This window comes from Sciurus vulgaris (assembly GCF_902686455.1).
Source record: "Sciurus vulgaris genome assembly, chromosome: 3".
NCBI lineage: Eukaryota > Metazoa > Chordata > Mammalia > Rodentia > Sciuridae > Sciurus > Sciurus vulgaris.
This window is the reverse complement of record NC_136463.1, coordinates 63,741,088-63,762,339: the sequence shown is the minus strand read 5'-3', so window position 1 is coordinate 63,762,339 and position 21,252 is coordinate 63,741,088. Positions and strand designations below refer to the sequence as shown.

Genomic DNA, 21,252 nt, shown 5'->3' with positions numbered 1-21,252 from the left:
CCCTATGGGCAGAGATCTTCCCCTAGGCACTTTTCCCTTCCCTCCCTGAAGCTTCCCCCACTCAGGAATGGCCTGCAAAGCTTCCTTCCTTCCTCTGGAAGCACATCTATCCAGGGCAGGCTCATCCCTGGTGGTAACACAAAGGCTCTTATCAGCCATGGAGCCAGGCGCAGAGACCCAGTACACACCAAGTCTCACATATTTCCTGTTTCCACCCAGCGGGTCAGGGGTGGGCCCAGAGCAGCCATATCCTGACTGCAGCCAAGAGGAGGGAAAGCAATTCCCTTCCCTTTTCCGCCTCTCAATCACTGCTGGCCTGACCCATCCCAGTCAAGGCGGGGAGCGCGAAAGGAGGCCAGAACAGGAATATGGGAAGTACTAAGTGCAGGAGAGGAGAGTGAGCAGGTGGAGGAGAACGGGAACTCCTGGGAACAGGAGGCCCTTGGAGTCAGTCCCAGGGTACATGAATTTGAATGGGGAGATGAGTATAGTGTTTTTTTTTTTTTTTTTTTTTTGTTTGGCAACTGCTCTCTTCTCACAATAATCTTGTGAACAAGTTCATCATTTGTATTTTACAGACATCTGAGGCTCCTACGTGGCTAGGGTAGGGTAGGATTAAATATGGAACACTGATTCAGACCCCATTCCTGTACTTCTGGTCCAGTCCCCCATCATCAAAGAATCACACATGTTAAAAGTGACATTTCTTATCACCCTCCAATATAACAGACAGAACATGGCTCATTAGAAACTGGGGAACAATTTTTAATACACATAGCTCCCAGGGTAGAGTACAGAATGTAGAACAACTGGAATGACTGTCTCAGGTCATAGGATAGATGTGACAGTCGCAGAGCATACTCCCTGAGGTATCTTCTGGGAGAACTATTAATCATCACTAGCAAAAGGCATTTGGCAGGAGTGGGAATAGGCTATGTCTACATGGCACCTGGAGAATGTTCTCTGAAGCTCTTGGGCCAGGTCCTCCAAAAAAAAATTTTTTTTTTTTTTGGTACTGGGGATTGAACCTAAGGGCACTTAACCACTCAGACACATCCCCAGTCCTTTTATTTTTTTATTTTGGGACAGGGTCTAAGTTACCTAGGGCCTCACTAAGCTACTGAGGCTTGCTTCAAACTCATAATCCTGCATCAGGCTTCCAAGTCCTTGGGATTACAGGCATGAAGCACCATGCCTTGACTACAGAATGACTCAATCCCAGTTCTCTCTTGTGTCTACCTGTTTCCAATTCTAGGTTCCAGGGGGTCCAGACAGAGAAGCATTTTCTTGCTGAGGACTCATGACAAGGATGGGGGTAGACGAGCTTGATTTGTCAAGGATCACCCTAGAAATTTGTGGCTTCAGTTCCTTTGCCACCTGTCAACCTTTCATAAGAGGATAGGTGGAGCCATAGGCCTAAACTGCCTGCAGAAGCTAACCTGGGGTCTAACAATTCTCTCGGCTCAGGCCCTGGAATTTTCTGGGCAGGGGGCAGGTTATACTGGTAGAATCAACCTCACCAACCCATTCACAACCACTACATAAGAGCCTGAGTAGAGGGGACCCTCCATGCTCTCCATTTAGTCATATTGTTTCTACTGAAAGCAGAGATCCCAGACCCTCTGATCATCTCCCAAGGGAACAAGCTATGAGATGTCACGACTTTTGAAACTCAATGTTACTTGTGCCAACCAGTCTATGGAGCCTGTACAAATGTAAGTATCTCCTCCTCCTGAGGCCCAAGATGGCATGGCAGGAATGCAGGTCTGTGCCAGATGGGGCATGAGCCTGGCAAGACTACTTGGGTGGGACTGGAAATATATTTGTGGGAAATCAAGAAATGAGATGCAGGCTGGAGGATTCTTCTCATATCTGGTGGACTGTCTCCAAGTCTTCACTGTTGACAAACCAGTTGGTTTCACTCACATCTCAGCAACAAAAACCTGTATTTAAGTGCCAATACTACAGCTCTGGCCTGGAGAGAACAAGTTTGGCTAGAGCTCACTTTGGGAGGTGGGTAAGTGGAGGATACTTGGTTGGCTGAGGCTCAGGGGTTGGGCCCAGTCCACAGTACCCCTGGCAGTGGTAAGGCAGAGCTGGCTGCCAGCTCAAGCCTCCACCTTGGATTCACTCACTCCCATCTTGACTCAAAACTTGTTGGGCCTCACCCAATGGTTCCTCCTCCTTCAAAAAGAAGCGAAGCGGAATCTGTAGGGATAAAACAGGTGGCAAAAGGTGGAATACAGGCCTTCTTCCACACCTTGCCATCATTCCCACTCTCCAATGGAGGAAGCCCCACAGGGATAGGTTGGCTTCTGGGCCTGTGGCCTCTAGGAAACCAATTATGGGCTCGAATCCTTTGTAATAATACCCTTTGACTTCCCTCACCAGCATCCCTTACCTTGAAGGGTTTGCTTATCCCCACAACAGAATGCAGATTGTTGCTATAATAACAGAGAAGAAACTGATCCTCAGTTTCAGGGATATTGCTGATGTTGATGTATACCTGAAGGGAAGGATGGATAGGAATGGTCAGTTTTAGGGCCATTCCCAGCTCTGTGATAATTTGTCTAGCACTCTGTTCTTTCAAGAAGGAAGAACTGTTCAGGCAAGTCAGCCTGCTGAAAACATACCTGGTTGAGGTTGTCACTGAAGGAGACCTGATTGTCCCTGGCCCAGACATAGGACACATAGTCATTAATATGACGCATTCCCACCTATGGGGGAGGGAATTGGGCATCAGTGGTTATGAAGGACATAGGACCTATACAAAGTTCTGAGGGGAACATGGTCTCACTCTTGGGTCTGGCCATTATACTGTTTCCTCCTCCCTTCACTGCTAGCCCTGAGGTAGATAAGGACCTGTAATATGGAAAACTATAAGTTCTTCAGTACTCTGCCCAGCTCCCATCAGCCCTCCAGAAGGACAGACCAGGGGCCATGGCTAGTAGACTCCCCAGGCTGCCCATCACATCACCTTATACAGTCCAATCCAGTCCCAGGAGCTGCTGAGGAAGTTGGGGGTTGAGGAGTAGCTGACCAACATGTCGTTCTCCATGGTACACAGGCCATCAGGCATCATGGTGATCAGTGGGACAGACATCAATGGCTTCAGCTACAACACGGATGCAAAGCAGTTGAAACACTATAACATCATTCCCTCCTCTAAGGCAACTGTTCCTCACTGTGCCTTTCCAATGCAGTGCAGGGAGCAGGACAGCAGGAAAGAGAAAGGGCCAAAAACTTGTCAGGGGAGTAGCTAGCTCTGCCAAGGAGAATGGGGTTGAGCGCCAGGTAGGTGACACAAGGTGCCTAGTGCTGAGGGTGAGAGTGGAGGGAGAAGGGAAGTCGCTGAGAGGTTTAAGAAAGAAACCAGGCCTGTTCTCAGGCCTCCAAGGGTTCTGACCTAGAGGCCCAAATCCAATTTTGAGGTAGGGATGCTCTGGTAAGAACAGCTATAAAAACATGGAAAACATGTAGGAAAGAGAAGCCAGTATGAAAGCTTGAAGGCTGAGGAGACAGTCAGCAGCTTGAAGGTCAACACTGTCTTGGTCATTTGTTAGATGGCAAGGTACAGGGATGGAGGGAGTTCCTTCTGCAACTTGATCCAGATAGATTAAGACAAATAAAAGGAAGTCCTACTTCACACAGTAGGTAATAAGCGTAATGGAACTCATTAGCCCCAAGGGAGAGTACCAAGAGGAAATGGAAACCTATTCACAAAGGGCTTGAACATGTTTTTGACAGAGCCATCAATGGCTCTGAAGAACAGCCAGGATACCTGACCTGGGAGGAAGGGCAATCATGTCCTCCTACAGGTCTCCCCTGGGGGATTGGCTGACATTAGAATCCAGGCCTGGAGGGTTTGGGGATGTGGCCCAGCACAGTTTTTCTTCTGCTGAGTGTAGGGAAGTCCAGAAGTTCACCTCCAAGTCAAAGGTGCCAGTGACAGGCTTATGGTCACTGATGCTGTACATCATGTGGCTGACGTAGCTCTTCAGAGACAGGGAGAAGTGGGAGACTGGCAGATTGGGGGTAAAGGGTCTGGTCTGGGGTTGCCGTTTCAACCTCCACAGAATGCGGTCAGTCCATGCAGGTTTGCGTTTTTTCTCACTGGGGGTGGAGAAGAATGGGGAGAGAAGAAAGGGTTGGCATGACAACAGGAATATGCCTCCATAAGCTTGCTGGAGACCCTGACTTCAGGTCACAAGACCCCTTAGCTTTGGACCCTCTGAATGCCACATTTTTATCAATCAGATTGTGACTCAGAAACATTCCATTTTAAAGCTTTGCTTCTTTCCTGAACAAAAGCAGATCAAAGAAGGTGAGGTTTGGATTTTGGAGTTAGACCTGAGCTTGAATTTGGCTTCCCTGCTAACTAAGGTGTGAATGTAGGAAAGGTAAGCATTTGGGGAATGCTAATTACATGGCTACAATCAGTATCATTATCATTCCCCATATGTAATTTCCCCAAACTCACAAAGTTACTGAATGGTGGAGCCAGGACTCAAGGCCCCAGGCAGCATGTCCACAGGGCACATGCTCTTCACCACTAACTCACCCCTCTTAGGCCTCAGCTTCCTCATCTGCAAAATGGAGATAATAGTTGTTACCTCACAGGGTTGCTAAGATAATTAAATGAGCGAAAGTACATAAAATGTTTAGCATAGTGCTTGGTACAAAATAAACTCTCTGGCGAGACATGGTGGCACATGCTGTAATCTCAGTGACTTGAGAGGCTAGGACTGCAAGTTCAAGGCAGCCTCAGCAACTTAGCAAGATCTGTCTCAGGGGGAAAAAAAAAAAAAAAAAAAGCACTGGGGTCCCCAGTACCAAAATAAACTCTAGGCAGAACTTGACCATCATGATTCTTTGTTCTCAAAAGTCAATTGAGAGACCTACCACCTACTCTTCACTTACCAGTTCCCTAAGAAACATGCCCTAGACACAAAGTGCTTTCCTCCTCTAGGTAACTGAAGTCAAAGACAGGCAAGACTCTGAGCCCTTACCCAATCTAGCCCAATCAACTAAGTCATTTGCTAAGGCCAGTTGAACCCCCAAGCCTTTCTCTCCAAATGGAGACCTTAGTCCTGAAATGATTTCGGGGAAGGAAAGGAGAGAGGTAGCTATTTCTGGGTTCTTCCCCTTTAGTGGGTGATCATTTTTCTTGAACAAAAATCCCAGAGTAGTAGAGCCTGCTCAGATGATTCCATACTTAACACCTTTTAAAAAACTGGTGGTAGTACATGACTGTAAACCCAGGTAGCTACTGAGGAGGCCAAGACAGATAATCACAAGTTCAAGGCCAGCTTCAGCAACTTAGTGAGATCCTGTGTCAAAATAATATAAAAGGAGTGGGGTAAAGCTCAGTATTAAAGCTGCCTGGCATGTGAAAAGCCCTCAGTTTAATCCTCAGCACTACAAAAACAATAAACAAAACTTTTAAGGAGTCTTCCCTGCCTCCAGAATAAAGTACAAATCTCCAAGTAGGACTTTCAAGGGGCTCAGGAGACTGACTTCACCTGTCCTACCTTGTCTTCCACTTTCCCCACACACATCCTGCCCTGGCGACTCTCTCAAGCCTCTGGACTTTTGTTTTGTTTTCCTACCTGGAATACCCTTCTTCATAAGGGAGAGGCCCAGTTTCAATACTGCCTCAGTCATAAAGCCACCTGGACCTCATCTTTCTGCTTCCGAAGTATTTTATGCTAGTACTTAAACAAGTACATTATATTGTAATTTTCTGGCTTCTAGTCAGCACATGAGTTAGTGTGTTAACTCTGAAAGTAAGGACTGGCTCTTAGAGCCTCCTGTATATCCTCAGCATTAATATAGACCCTGGCACATGGTCACTCATTAATTGTGCAACTGCAAAATGGTAAGTTCAATCTCTCTCTTTGGTCCTTGGCCCTGAGAAAATACATATATCCATCCAATCTTTATGTTTTGGCAGTGCTGGTGATCGAACCATGCCAGGCAGACATTCTACCACTGAGCCACATCCCCAGCCCTATACATCCAATCTTTTTTTTTTTTTTTAATATTTTTTTGTTGTAGATAGACACGATACCTTTATATTATTTATTTATTTACTTTTTTATCTGGTGCTGAGGATTGAACCCAGTGCCTCAAACATGCTAGGCAAGCGCTCTACCACTGAGCCACAACCCCAGTGCCCCCGTCCATTCAATCTTAATGTACACAGTCCATATATTCATAATCACTTTGAAAGACTATTTTTGTATTTTGTTTTATTCGATTACATTTTGGGGGGCAGTACTGGGGATTGAACCCAGGGGGCTTTACCACTAAGCTATATCTCCAGCTTCTCTTTTTGGGGGGGGTACAGGGGATTGAACTCAGGGGCACATGGCCACTGAGCCACATCCCCAGCCCTATTTTATATTTTATTTAGAGATAGTGTCTCACTGAGTTGCTTAGTGCCTCGCTTTTGCTGAGGCTGACCTTGAACTCCTGATCCTCCTGCCTCAGTCTCCTAAACTGCAGGGATCATAGGCATGAGCCACCACGCCTGGCTCCAGCTCCCTTTATTCTGAGGCAGGGCCTTACTTAGTTGCCCAACCTGGCTTTGAATTTGTGATCCTCTTGCCTCAGCTTCCCAAACTGCTGGGATTACAGGCATGCACCACTATGCCTGACTCAACTACTATTTTGATATTTTGTGTCTGGTACTGGGGATTAAACCTAGGGCCTTGTGCATGACAGGCAATGCTAGACCACTGAGCCACATCCCCAGCTCTTTTTATTTTGAGACAGTATCTCTCTAAAATGCCCAGGCTGACCCTGAATTTAGGATCCTCCTGCCTTAGCTTCTGAAATTGCTGGGATTACAGTTGTGCACTACCAAACCCAGATTATTATTTTAAATAAACATTTCCAATGCACTGTTGTCACTTAAGCAGCAATATAGTCTTGCAGCAACCGAGCAGGATGGCATCATGGTGAACTTGAGACTCCAAAATCAGACTAGCATGGGGAGAGTTCTATCCTGGTAATTCAGTTATGTGCCCCCTAGGTAAGTAACTTCACCTCTCTCTACCTCAGTTTCTTCAACTCTAAGATGGGATGACAACAGAACTCACTTCAAAGACCAATCGTGGATTAGAGATGAAAGCACATCAAGAGAGTGGTCAAGAAGCATTAACTCTGGCTAAACCACCATCTGCATGTTGGATTCTTGCATTATTTCCAAACTTGCATCCATCTGAAGAGTGCTCAGAGATAACTGAACATTGCATTCCCATCCCAGAGACTGCAAGTCCCTGATTCACCTTGGACAGAGCCTATCAATGCTTAAAACCTAGTAATGAACTATACTAATGCACATTGTCTTTCAAAGCATCCCCACCCTCCAACTTCCCTGTGATGGTTAACAGTCAGATCTGCTGTCCCATAGGGATCTTTCCCAAATCCTGACCACAGCCTGTCTCTCCAGGCTCCTCAAGACCTCGTAGCCTGTCCCTTTCTTTCATGGCCTGGACCCAGCTCATCATTGGGCACCTGTATTGTTCATTATTCTATCAAGATTTATTATATGTCAGGCAACTAAAGGAAATGATACATACGATTGGCACAAGTTTTCTTTCTTTTTATCATTATTTATTATTATTATTATTACTCTAATTATTATTATTATTATAGTAGAATTTGAACTTAGGGGTACTCTACCATATCTACCATAGAACTACATCCCCAGTCCTTTTTATTTTTTGAGACAAGCTAAGTTGCTAAGGCTGGCCTTGAACTTGCCATTCTTCTGCATCAGCCTCCTGAGTTGCTGGGATTATAAGCATATGCCATCACACCTGGTGACTTTTTAAAAATATTTTTTGTAGTGCTGGGGATTGAACCAAGAGCCTTGTACATGGTAGATAAGAACTCTACCACTCTGCCACACCCCCACCCCATGTAGATGGCTTTTAAGTGTCTCATTGAACTCTGAGCCATAGTTAACCCATCAGGCACTTAATGTTTCTGGGACACAAGTCTTAATGAGATTTGATCATAATATCCTCTGCTTATTGCCTGTGGAGAGGTTGTCTATATTAATAATGGCAACTGTAACAAAACCCTAGTGCAATCCCTGACTCTAACAGCATTCCCTGCCTGCCCTGCCCTCAGCCCTTTCACCCTCCTGTAACAGAGCTGACCTCGTTTCTCATTACATCTTGGCTCAGGGACATTGTAGTGGCTGGTCAAAGCTGCATACCATGCCCTGCACACAAATCACTCATAGTCACTTTGTACACCCAGACAGGCCAGGATCTCTGCTGAGTCAGTTTCCCCTGAGACACCCCTTATCAGTGCTGCTGATTTGAGTGCCTGCCCTTCTTCCTTCTGCCAACCTTGTTACCACCTTCAAGATACTCTTAGCTAGGTGCAGTGGTGTATGCTTGTAATTCCAGTGATTTGGGAGACCAAGGCAGGAGCATTCCAAGTTCAAGGCCAGCCTGGGCAATTTAGTAAGATCCTCTCTCAAAATAAAAAGGGAGGTGCTGGGGATGTGGCTCATTGGTAGAGTGAAGCCTGGGTTCCACCCCTAGCACTACGAAAAAATAAAAAGGAAAAAAAAAAGAGACTCTTCTTGACAAATCTGACTGACTCTCCCTGGTTTCAGCTGCCAGTCTCCTTTGGCATTTCTGCAGACTCCTGGAAACCTGGCTAACTCCTGAGTTTCACAGCTTTTGTCTAGATCTCCCTGCTAGACTGATTGAAATACCAAGTCTTTTTCTTTTGTCCTCTCAGACCATTTCAAACACGTCAGGCACTGTTTCATATCGGGTGTATCACAAATCAGATTCACTCTCTGCTCTCTGAGTACTTAAAGGAAAACAAGAAAGGCAAACTATCTTAAAAGCACCATTGAGCATGGTGTGTGCAAGACCTAATGGCAGCACAGGGCAAGAGAGGGACTCAGTGAGATGGGAAGGACCAAAGAAGGCTTCCTAGGAGAGATGATGTCTGAACTGGGCTTTCAAGGATGAATAAGTTCCATTAGAAAGCAATGTTTCTGTCACCCAGGTAGGTTCAGGTCCTACCTACCACAGGAATTATCAGCTGCCTCTTGATACATGACCCACCCAAGAATATTTCAGTTATGATGTCCCTTGTTCCTACCCAGATGGTTCTTTATTTCCTGATCTCTGGGCAAGGGGAAAGCATAATGAATACTCACAGATCTGGAGTCAGACAGACTTGGGTTCAAATTCTTGTTCAATCACTAAGTCTGTTTTTACCTGGCTTAGATATTCCCTGAGACTCAGTATCCTTATTTGTACAAAATCAATGACAGCAGTGGCTACCTAAAGAGGATATGTTAAGAATTAAACTAAGGGCCTCATGAAGTGGCACACACCTATAATTCTAGAGGCTAAGGATGTGGCTCAGTGGTTAAGTGCACCAGGGTTCAATTCCTGGTATCCCTCCCCACACACACACAAAAATTAAGCTAAGGGATGTAGGCAAAACCACCTTCTTATCTTATTTTTAGGTACTAGGGAATGAAACCAGAGGGGCTTTTACCACTGAGCCACAGTCCCAGCCTTATTTATTTATTTATTGACAGGGTCTCACTAAGTTGCTTAGGGCCTTGCTAAGTTGCTAAGGCTGGCCTTGAACTTGTGATCCTTCTACCTCAGCCTCCTGAATTACTGGGATTACAGGCATATGCTACTGTAATATGGTTGGCATAGCCTTTTGCACAATGCCTAGCAAATAGTAAATGCTTAATAATATCATTCACAATGAGTAGTGATATGGAAACAAATTATCTACCTCTTCCGTAGCAAGTATTTGCTATCCTGATTCTGCCCTCTCTTTTGCTGTTGCTGGGCCTCAAACATGCTATGCAACTGCTCTACCACTGAGTTACACCTCAGCCCTTAGCTGTGCATTCTGAGGTAGTAGAGGCTAGATGAAAGCATTATGGAGTCCAGATATTGAGGTTTGAGTTGCAGCTCACACACTAGGTAAGCCACTTGTGGGCCTTTACCATATGTGAACCTATCTACCTTGTCAGACCCTGCCAACTACTACAGCCCAGATCCAGTCTCTTGGTTGTCTCCTATGGTACTCTGAGGGAAAGAGAGAAAGGGGTGCTTGACCACATGGAAAATGAAGTGTTGGCTTTCTTTTTTTCTTTACAGTGCTGGGATCAAACCTAGAACATGCTAGGTATGCACTCTACCACTGAGTTATATCTTCAGCCTGCAAGTGAAGTTTTGAAGTCCAGTGGTAGAGGTTCTGGCTTCTAAGACCCAGCCAATTCCACTGAGGCCATACAGCTTCCACACTGCCTCTCATTTCCAAAGGATGGTTGCAGAGAATGGCAGTCTCCTTGAAGTTATGGTCCTGCCAGCCAGCCAGAGCCTGCCCTCTTACCTCCTTTTCTGCCCACTCTTTTGCCCAGGCTGGGCTCTGTCTCCAGTGTTCACTGCCTTTTCTTGTGTGATCATGGCCCCACCCCATCTTGCTTCACATTCATGAAGCAAGATGGTTCACCCTCTCCCCGTTTCCTTGGTGAGGACATTTTGGCTCTACCATACCACTTCCAGAGTCAGGCCTGGAGTTCTAGCTTTTGCTCTCCTCTACTGTGAAGATACCTATTCACTCCTTTACTCCCAGGGATCTGGGCAGTCCCACAGGCAACTCCCACCTCCCTCATAAGACAGTCCTGCTAAGAGGAATGAAGAAGTTGCTCGGTGAAACAAATAACCTCAAAATATGTAAGGGATTCTTTTCTTCAAATGGGCTAGGGAAGTATTTCCAGACCGCTTTTTTGCCTCCTGACTAATCCTCAGGTTTGGTGGCTACCTGGACACTTCTTAGCTTCTTAGATAGGTTTTCAGTAAAACTATCACCTGAAAACATGAATCTAAAAATAACAATCAAGTTTATAATCCCCATTTTATGGATGGCAACACTGAGGCTTAAACACCTTGCTTAAGGTCATATAGCTGATGAGGGCAGTATTGTACCATGTAGTACTACATGTATTGTTTCTGTATTGTTTCCTATGAAGTTCTCCACTATTTATCTCCTCATATAGTAACTGGCCCATTCACAGGTTGGAGCAGGCATGCTTAATGCTGGTAACTGATAATTGGCTGAGCCAAGTGTTCTGCCTGCTATCTGGGGACTAGAAGGTCCTGGAAAGGGAGGGTAAGGGCTCCAGAGTATTGAAATACACCCCCTCCTAAGTCAGGACAGACTCCATCCTTTCCTTCCACCCTCCTCTCCGCAGTGTGAGCACTGGCTTTCCCTCCTGCTCTCCCTGAGAACAATCTGCATTCAGCTCCCACTGTTAGCAAGCAATCCCTCATGTGGAAGGTAGGAGGTGCCACTCCTGAGATGATGGCTGGGTCTAGTCCTTCATTCCTAATGCTTCTATTCTGGGCAGCTCCTACAGGCATTGGGGTTGGTATAATTTGTGTGCCCATTCCTCCTCACCTGGTGTCATAGTTGTTGGAGTTCCTATCAAACTTGTAGGTGGGCGGGAAGAGCAGAGGGCCCTCCTGGAACTCCCTGAGCAGCGGGTCATGTTTCTTGGCAATGGTGAGCTGTAGATGAAGACACAGTCCTCATCTTTCCACAGTCCTGACCCAGTGGCTCAGCCCCATAGTGTATTTTCCCACTGTCCCAGTGGCTACCTCAGTGGCCCACCCCAACACCCAGGAAGCAGGTAGATCCTTCTGGAAACATGACCCCACAGGCCCAGGGGAGGTAGCTGCCAGTTACTTCCCAGTTCTTAAGACTATAGGTAGCAGGCTTTGAATTCCAACTTGCTGGAAGTTAGTAGCAGGCTTGTGTCAGAAGGGAACCTGGGATAGCCAGGTTTCCCCAAAGGAGTGGTATCACATTCTCTAGGGGGCAAATAAGGCTGAGGAAAGGAAAGACAACAGGGTTGAGTGTGCTGAGAATGCAAGGACATGCATGGGTGTGTGATGTAGGGCCATAGTAGGCCAAAACACTTCTGGCTCCCTGTTCTAGAAGACATAGGAGCCTCTTCCAGGCAAAGATTAGGCACTGAAAAGATAGCTGCCCCACCCCAGGTGTGAAGCTCTGCTAGTCAAGACTCACCTCCCCAACTGCTAGCTCTCTATAGGGGATGTGGGGGTGGGAGGAGATCAGTCCCCTAGGGAATTTAAGCAAAGTTCTCTGTATAGTTTATATGGACCTTCATGTGGGCTCAGATTAGATACCTGCTCTTTCTCCCACAGGTCACTGTAGCACTGATTTTTTATGGATCGCCGAACAAAGTGCAATCCAAAGTCCTCGATCCGAAAGTTCATGTCTCCGAACCAGAGAATGAGGCTTCAGAAAGAAAGGAAGGCAGCTTGAGGGTTTGTATGAGGTGAGTAAATGGGGAGCAACAGGTGGCATGGGCCTGCTCCATACAAGGGGGTGCTAGAGAATAGAAAGCTGCAGGGGACAAATGAAAAAAGCGAGATGCTAGGAGATCAGGCCAAAACAAGGACATGCATGGATCAGGCAAGACCTCTTTTTTTCAAGGGCGTTCTGCTGAGCTACATTCCCAAACCTTTTTTTTTTTTTTTTTTTTCCTTCCTCTCCCAAGTTTGAGACAGGGTCTTGATAAATTGCTTAGGACCTCACTAAGTTGCTGAGGCTAGCTTTGAACTCACGATCCTCCTGTCTCAGCTTCCCAAGTTGCTGGAATTACAGGTACGTGCTACCATTCTAAGCTAGCAGAACTATTCGTAAGGGTCCTAAATCATCATTCAAGCTGAAGGGACCAGTCCAGGGGAGCATATGGTAAATATGGAGCAGACTCTAGCCCTCCCTTCCTCTTCCTCTACTGGCTATCAAGTCAGGCTAAAAAACAGCCCTCCTAGAGACCTCAGGGACCACAAGCTTCTTAATCTGGGATGTTTAGAAATGTGTGGGGTTTCTAGGCAGAACGGAGGGGCTGAAGGAAGGGGACTCTAGGCAGGCAAAGCTGGGTGGGACAGCAGATGAGAAATCAGCAGAAGCGGGAGAGAGGGTGGGAGATAAAGCACTACTGACTGGCTGGGGGTAGATGATGCTAGCCTGGGTTGGTGTAGGGGAGAGGGCAGGGGTGACAGTTTGCAGCTCCAGGCTCACTCATGGTCCAAGATGTTGGGGAGTTTATGTTCCTCAAAATTCTGCATCTCTAGGATCCGGTCAAAGTGCTCCAGTCGCTGGTCATTGTTGGCCACATGGGGAGGCAGGTGGCAGTTGATGATGCTGACATAGTAGCCATAAAGTTTCAGGCAGATGATGACTCCCCCTTTGTTCCCCTGGTAGGAGAGGTGGAAAGAAGGGTGGGAAGCTACTCTGGATTGGACACACCCCACTTTTCCCATCCTAGACCCAAAGGGAGATAGTCTCACCTCCTCCAGAGGTAGACACCCAGATTCCCAGTGTAATCTCTCCACTCAGAGAGCCCAGTCCACCCAGCCAGAGATGTCCATCCCCTGAGGTAGGAGAAGGAGTATACAAGGCGCCAGGATGGACAGAGCACCAGAATTCATTTTCTCTTTCTTTTCTCTAGTTCTAAAGCTCCCAGCTCTCTCAGTTCATGCCTCAGATAACAGCTCAGTCCTTACCCAGTACCCATAAAAGCCAGTAGGGGTAGTTTTTGTAGAAAGGATCTGGATGTAGGGCAAATGCTGATACTTGGCAAACACCAGTAAGAGGAGTCCCTGCATTCGGACATAGGAGATCTGCAGGAGAGAGCAAAGGTCATTTATTAAACTACACATGCCAAGTTCATCCCTGCCAGACCTGTGGCTAGGGGCTCTAGAGAGCACTAAGTCCCTCATAATACCCTGGCCCTGGGGTCTATGGTAGGCAAGTTTGAAACTCAGACTTTCACTCCTTTCCATTCTTCCCCCCAGCTGCCAAGTGGTGTATTCTGGGAACTAAAGTTTCAGTTTCTGCTCCTGGGCCTGGAGGTGGAAAGGAGAGAAGACAAAGCTGCCAGAGTACCCTGCCATCAGGAGGGCAATCAATCTTCAGTTCAAGCTCCACTCATGCCTAGATACTCCTCTCACTGCTGCTCACCTGAGATTTTTTTGGGTACCTGAAAGTCTCTCATCCTATTTTCTTATTGATGAAGCAAGAATAATACTATGTCATAGATGCTATGGAGATTTCTGATAGCTATTCTCTTTTGGTTCAGAATTTTTAAAAGTAAATGCAGGGAAGGAAAATGAGAGATATTTCTAGGGTGCTGGACACATTATTTTGTTTTAGGTTTTTGTTGTTTTTAACTGGGAATTGAACACAGGGGAACTTAACCACTGAGACACATTATCATCATTTTTTTTTTTTTTTTTTTGTGGTGCTGGGGCTCAAACCCAGGGCCTTGTGCATGCCAGGCAAGCACTCTACCAACTGAGCTATATCCCCAGCCCATCGTTTTTTATTTTTTATTTTGAGACAGGATCTGGTTAAGTTCCTTAGGCCCTTGCCAAGTTGCTAAGGCTGGCTTTTAACTTATGATCCTCCTGCCTCAGCCTCCTAAGCTGCTGGGGTTACAGGCATGTGACACTATGCCCAGCTAACATTCTGTATCTTGACTTGGCTGATGGCAACATGGGTATAAATATACATATCAAAATGCATCAAAATGTATAATCACTTTCTGTACACTATCCTGTACATATTCTCACTCAGTAAAAAACATTAAGGAAAGGATATAAAAGGTAATTATAGATTGTGTGTAGTCAGATGTTCATAAAGACAATGCATAGGAGATGACAGTAAGTACAAAGGACACATGCCCCCACAGGTTGGGGAGAATTACTAATATCTCCTGAAGCACTTCATATGTCTTTGCCAACTCTCTAAGTAATCATGGTCCTTATTTTGCATATGTGGAACTTAGATTCAGAGAAGCTAAGGAACCAACAGGACTTTTCTAGAATTGCCAGAATGCCCATCATATGTAGCTATAGGAGAGGGGTGGGAATGGGTCGCTGCCAGTGACCTTCTCTCTCAGGTTCAGGCTGTCTACACACACCACCCGAGTAGCTGTTTCCGGAGCATGAGGTGCGGAGGCCAAGGAGGAAATCCCCGGGTGGGGAGCATGTACTGGAGCCTTCCAGGAATTATGAAACTTGATCCCACAGGCCAGGAGCCCTAACTCAGTGGAGGAGTCAAAGCAGTGGAACCCCCAATTCAGGAGTGAGCAAGGGAGGAATCAGAACCTGAGGTTGCTACAAATGTATCTTCAACCCCTCCCTATATATGAAAATATAAGTAGAGATAGGGGTAGACTAGGAGGGACTGACTCCCAGAGTTGGGACAGGAGCCAAGGAACTGATGAAGATTCAGGAAAGATTCAGCTTCAATTCTCACCCACAGAGCACGTTTAGCCCACTAAGCTCCACCAAAAAGATCAGTCTACTTTTTGTGAAGCAGCAGGAAGTAGGGGGCAGGGAGGATGGAGTCAGAGCAGGACAGGGTCAAACTGGGAGAAAGGGTGGGACCACAGGGAAAAACAGGAGACTTCTAGAGGAAGTTGCAGTTGGAGGAAATGAAGTAGGAGGAGCTGAAGAAGGGACTGACAAGAGGTGGCTGGGAGCTCTGGAGCAGCAAAGGGGTCAGTCCCAGGCTTCTCCACCTATAACTGTCAAATCCACACTTGAAGAACAGTCTGTAAATAAGGCTTCCCTGTCACCTGTATTCTTGCCTGGAGGAAGGAGGGGCATCTGTTTTTGGGTACCTGCCTTCAGGCTGGCCTCCCAACCTCAGGAAGGCACATGGGTGGAATGGGTTGTATCTCTGCCACACGCTGAGCTAATTTCTTGGCTCAATTCCATCCTATGAATCCCTTACCAGTCAGCCAAGGCACAAGAAGGTATGTAGTCGTGGGAAAGGAGTAGGTAGTAAGAGAAAGTGGTTCTGCCTTCTGTGAGGATCTGGCTCCAAGACTGCAGGAAGAGGTTTCTGGATATTATTTGGAGGGGCTGACATTTTCTAGCCTAAGCAGGAAGACTAAACCTTGTATTCCTCTTTCCTTGGAAGGACACAAACCTTTTCTCTGGCACTCTTAGGCAAATGAGGGTGACAGAATTAATTTTTTTTCTTTCTTTTTGCAGTAATGGGGATTGAACTCAGAGATTTTCATATGTGAGGCAAGTGTTCTATCACTCAGCTACAGCTCTTCACAGGTAACAAAATTAATTCTGAAGAACAACAGTTATTCAGAGAAGGGAACAGAGAGAATTCTGGCATTTCCAAAAGCTGTGAACTAGGTGCTTTAAATGGAAATATGTTTCATCTCTCAGGTGTGCAGGGCAGAAACAAGAAGACCCAGCAACCTAAACCTTCCTATGGATCCTCCTATGGTATACAGATTTCCCAAATCTATACTGGTTTCTCAGACCAAGAACCTTTTCTCACCGTATCTATCTCCCCTCTCTTAATCTCTAGGCCCCTGGGAATCTGACATACATGTCCCCTATGATCAGAGGACAACTGATATTAGGTTAGACATGCGATACCTGTCAGTCTTAGAGCTCATTAGTGTAGCAATAAGATGTAGTAGTTTAGAACATGGGTAATAAAGTTTGGACCTGGATTCAGATCCCAAATAGCCCATGTGATTCCTTGATTCACTACTTTCCATTGTACTTCTTCCTCCCTCCCTCCCTTCTTGTTCTATGCTGAAAACTGAACTGAGGGCCTCGTACATGCTAGGCAAGTGCTCTACTGCTAAGGTACATTCCTATCCCTTTATTGTTTTGAAATTAGGGTCTTCTGAGGCTGGCCTTGAACTTGAGATCCTTTTGCCTCAGCCTCCTGAGGAGCTGGGATTATAGGCATGTACTACCTTGCTTGGCTAGCCCATGTAACTTCTGAGCTTTAGTTTTATCTGTAAAATAACCCCATCTCAAGATAGTTGTCCATTTACAATTTAAAAAAAAAAAAAAGATAGTTGTCCAGATTTTAAAATAAAGTATGTAAAGAATTTATTTATAATGTGCTGGACACAGTGGTATACACCTGCAATCCCAGTGCCTTGGGAGACTGGAGCAGGAGGATCACAAGTTTAAGGCCAGCCCTGCAACTTAATGAGACACTCAGCAACTTAGGGAGACCCTATCTCAAAATAAAAATGAGGATGTAGCTCAATGATAAAGTCCCCCTGGGTTCAATCACCAATACCAATCACCAATACCAAAAAACAAAACAAAACAAAACAAAACCAAACACAAAAGAAACAAAAAAAGGTCTATTTATAAAGTTTAACATCAAGTAAACACTGCATAATCACTAGCAATTATTACACTTAGAGATTTCAGTCTGAGCAGTGAGTGGAGAGTGCAGGGTGGCACCAAGGTATTAACTAGCCCTGCCAAACCTCCACTAGGAATTTTCCCAAGGTGACAAATATTTAGGTATAAAACTAATCTCTGGAGTCCTAGCTCACATTTAGGTACTTTGGAAGGGCAGAGACAGGCAGGAGCCCCAAGGAGTCAGGAGCACTATTTTAAAAGGAACACATCACACTGAACAATTGGGGGTCAGAGGAGGTGAGACACATTTCTTAATTGCCCATGAACTTGTATGTTACCTTGATAAAGTTGAGAGGGGAAAGTACATCCATGAAGAAACTGCTCCATGGGTCTTCAAAGGCAGTGTCAGAAAGGCGGCTTATGATCCCAGAGTTCATTTCCTGCAAACTGACCATCCCAGGTTAGAAGCTCATTCCCTGGCCTGGAGAACACTGCCTCTGCCATAGACATTCAGTAGTGCCCCAGCAGACATTCAAGCCCTGGGTTCTGAAGAACATGATTTCTTTTTCTCCCAACTGTCCTGCTGTTGATGTCTAACTCCTGGCCATTGCTGACCCAGGATGAGAGACATGAAACTGGCTCAATGAGGCTAAGTTCTTTACCTTTAGATTCCACAGTAAGGGAGGACAGGTTACAGAAATTCCCCATAGGGATACAGGGATGAATGAAGGAGCCTGAAGACACCTACCCAATAACATATATGTCCAGATTCAGATCTTGTTTGTTCAGTTGAAGCAGGTCACTGAGGTCTAGAGGGGGTGCTGCTGAGGCTACATTCCATGTCACAACATGTAGGCTGTAGAAAGGATGCAGAGAAATCATGGAGAAAGGGGGTTAAAACCTTGTCAAGATAATGGATGGGGTCTAGGCATGCTAATGGTTGCATTACAGTCCATTGCAGCAATAATGGAAAATGTGTTTCTATGTTGTCAAAAGAAACAAAGACTATATAAACCCTTCATCTTCATTTTTGTCCCCTGAAGCAGGAATCTCTACTCTGAACTGGCTCTTCCATACAGGCCCAGAGCTGCACACACCTGGCAACGCTGCTAGTGCTAACAGTAGAGATGACAAAGGGAACGCAAACACTTTAAGCCAGGTGAAGAGATGGGGGGATCTGGATAGCAGCCATTTATTAATCCATCAGCTCCTCCAGCCATCCACACTTCAGCAATCATTAGTGGTTCAGTCAGCAACTTCTTATCCCCAACTCCTCAACCAATGGGTTGGTTCCTAAGATCACTAGAAGATCCCAGTTCAGATTATACCTTGTGAGAAACCTCATGATTATAAAGACAGGGACATTTCAAAAACAAGAGAGATAATACCACATTCCTTTCCTTGCTCCTTCCTAACAGATCCCTGGAGCACGGCAAATTCTGGCAAGCCCATCAGGGGGCCTAAGGAGAAGATTCTAAGTAACAGGGTTCTCAACATTTCTGGAGAGACAACCCTCTCTTGGGAAAAGTCATCAGTTGGATAATATTCTCCATCTCAGCTCCATACACATCCCAGGGAAACAAGAGTACTATACAGTGGCTATCAATAACACTATATCCCATCAGAAGCTCAAAGGAGGTAGAGATATGCAAACTTCTTAAACAGAATAGTTACAGCAACATTCCAAGGATGCCCAGACTGTGCTGAGTACAGAGCAGACAGGAACTGCAGAGACCAAGACCAGCCACCAAGCCTTCTGTGAGCCCCAGGAACACTATGAGTCAGAATACTGCAGCAGCTAAAGATCCAGAATGGGGAAGGGATGGGGATTAAAGGGGGGACATGGAAGAGAAAGGCAGGTTGTTCCAAAACATCTATTCTCCACCAGACCCTGTTCTTAGAAGATGACTTGAAGAAATTCTTGGCCAGCTTAAAACACCCTTCTGTCTCTCCCTATGAACATAAAATACAAAACCCACATTCTCAGGAACTGAGATTATATACTTGATTTGTTTACCAACTCCCCCTGCTGTCCAGCAGAGAATTAAGGAAGACAAAGCCTCCTTGTTTTCCCAGGGACTTGTTCTAAGTGGATGGAGAACAAAATTCTTGTCTCCACTCTTGAGGTCAGATGATTAGCAACAAATCCATGCATCGTGACTTACACTAAGTGGTGATTAGCCTTGTTCCTCCTGAAAGAGCAGGCATGAGACCAGGCTTCACTTCACTAAAAGATCTTATCTAAATCTGATTTCGGATTTCCGGAGGTCATAATGGGATCAGGCACATCCCATGGTGTATGTGCTGATGACAAGCAGGATCAAGATTTCTATCCTAAAACCTAGCGGCGAATGCCTTATGTCCTTAATTAGCCCAATACTGCTGCCTGCTCCAGAAACCAACTGGGACACCTGCTTGGGAAGCCCCAGCGGGAATGAGCTCGACTGCCTAAGTTGAGAGGGCGCACGAGGCGCAGACCCAATCTATTCCATTGGCAGAGCATCCAAATCAAGTCAGTCGTGTAGGCCTGGCCTCTTCTTTCCTTGCTCTGGCTCCATCCCCTAAACCCGCAATCGCGATTGGGTTGGAAGCAACGATCTCCCCGGGGAGGGGGCCGACCTGCTCCCTTGCGTCCTTCTCACCTGAGCTTCCGGCCTTTCAGCCCCGATATCTTCCGCAGGTTTACGGCCGCCATCCCCACGCTGTCACCCCGCAGGCTCGCGTCTCCCTTCTGCAGCAGGTCCAGTTCCGGGCAGCCCCTCCGGAGGCAGGTCACGAACTCCTTGCTCTCTTCACGTTGTTTTTCTTCCGGATTCTGACGTCCGCCTCGGCTTCCGTAAGAGGCGGATCTTAACACGCCAAGGGCTCTGGGTGGTGTGGTTGAGGGAAGAGGCGGGACTCTCCCACAAGCGCGAAATGACCAGAAGCTAAGAAAGGGGCTCAAGGGACCCGGGGACGTAAAAGAGGCGTGTCTTGCCTGTCATCAGAACTGAACGTAACACTGCCCCGGCCGGCGAGCTGAAGGACCGCAGCCAGGCCTCCGCTCCCAGCCTGCTCTGCTAGGCCAGCTGGGAACCGCCTTCCGGCGGAACTCGCCCCCACGCCCACGCGAGCTTCCGCGCGCTAACGCTGCGCGCTGGGGTCTGGTCCAGCCGCCTTGCCTTCCTTCCAGCCTCGCCACACCCAGAGACCCAGGGGACAGACGTGGGTGGGGACACGCAGTGTACCCACTGTCCTGTCTGAGACCCGGTCTCTCCCTCACTACAGGTAATTTACTCAGTCCCTTCGGCAGTTTCACGTTGGTCATGGAGCGTCTGCATTTAGTTCTCTTCTCCCGCTTTCAAGTGGCTTTCTTTCTTTTGGTATTGGGGATTTAACCCACAGGCACTTAACTACCGAGCCCATCCCCAGCCTTTTTTATTTATTTATTTATTTTTTATTTTGAGACAGACATTATTGAGTTGCCGGGGCTGGCCTCGAACTTGCCATCCTCCTGTCACGGCCTCCCGGGTCGCACGGTTGACAGGCGTGCGCCACCGCACCCGGGTGGCTTTTGCTTTTTGAACTCGTTTTCCCTATTACTAAACATGGGACATTTGGAATTTCTGGACTCTTGGAAAATGAGCCATCAATGAATGAAAATAAGTCATTGCTTCGATTTGATCTATATTCAAGACTGAACATGAAGATTATTTACTTTGCCTAAGATTCCTTATGATTTCGTTCAAGTCCTTAGTTCTTAATCTTTTTTTTTTTTTTTTTTTTGGCGGCAGCGAGTAAGAAATGCATGAGATTCGTTTGAGAACCATAACTTTTCATGGAAAAAAAATGCACGCAAGTTTACAAAGGAGTTTCATGAGGCTCACAAACCCAAAAGCCAGGTTAAGGACTCCTCTACTTTAGCCTGGTGCAGTTGCCTGCAATCCCAGGTACTCCAGAAGCTGAGGCAGGAGGGTCTCTTGAGCACAAGGATTCAAGGCCAGACCTCAAAACGTTGAGCATTGGC

General features: G+C 46.4%; 1 protein-coding gene and 1 long non-coding RNA gene across 2 annotated transcripts; one reads left to right on the top strand and one right to left on the bottom strand.

The window, feature by feature from the left end:
- Window positions 1–741: 741 nt before the first annotated feature.
- INPP5K (inositol polyphosphate-5-phosphatase K) lies at window positions 742–20,134 on the bottom strand. The gene is made up of 12 exons (XM_079130894.1): window positions 19,889–20,134; window positions 17,995–18,102; window positions 17,585–17,693; window positions 13,608–13,724; window positions 13,123–13,298; window positions 12,222–12,333; window positions 11,470–11,579; window positions 3,927–4,113; window positions 2,978–3,115; window positions 2,634–2,717; window positions 2,402–2,506; window positions 742–2,208 (listed from the first exon to the last, which is right to left on the bottom strand). The coding sequence occupies exons 1-12, from the start codon at window positions 19,939–19,941 to the stop codon at window positions 2,128–2,130; spliced, it is 1,380 nt and encodes a 459-aa protein (XP_078987020.1). The 5' UTR covers window positions 19,942–20,134; the 3' UTR covers window positions 742–2,127.
- On the top strand, window positions 12,242–14,223 carry LOC306656126. Its single transcript, XR_013762415.1, has 2 exons — window positions 12,242–12,373; window positions 13,899–14,223. It is a non-coding gene; the product is annotated as an uncharacterized lncRNA (long non-coding RNA).
- Window positions 20,135–21,252: the final 1,118 nt, after the last annotated feature.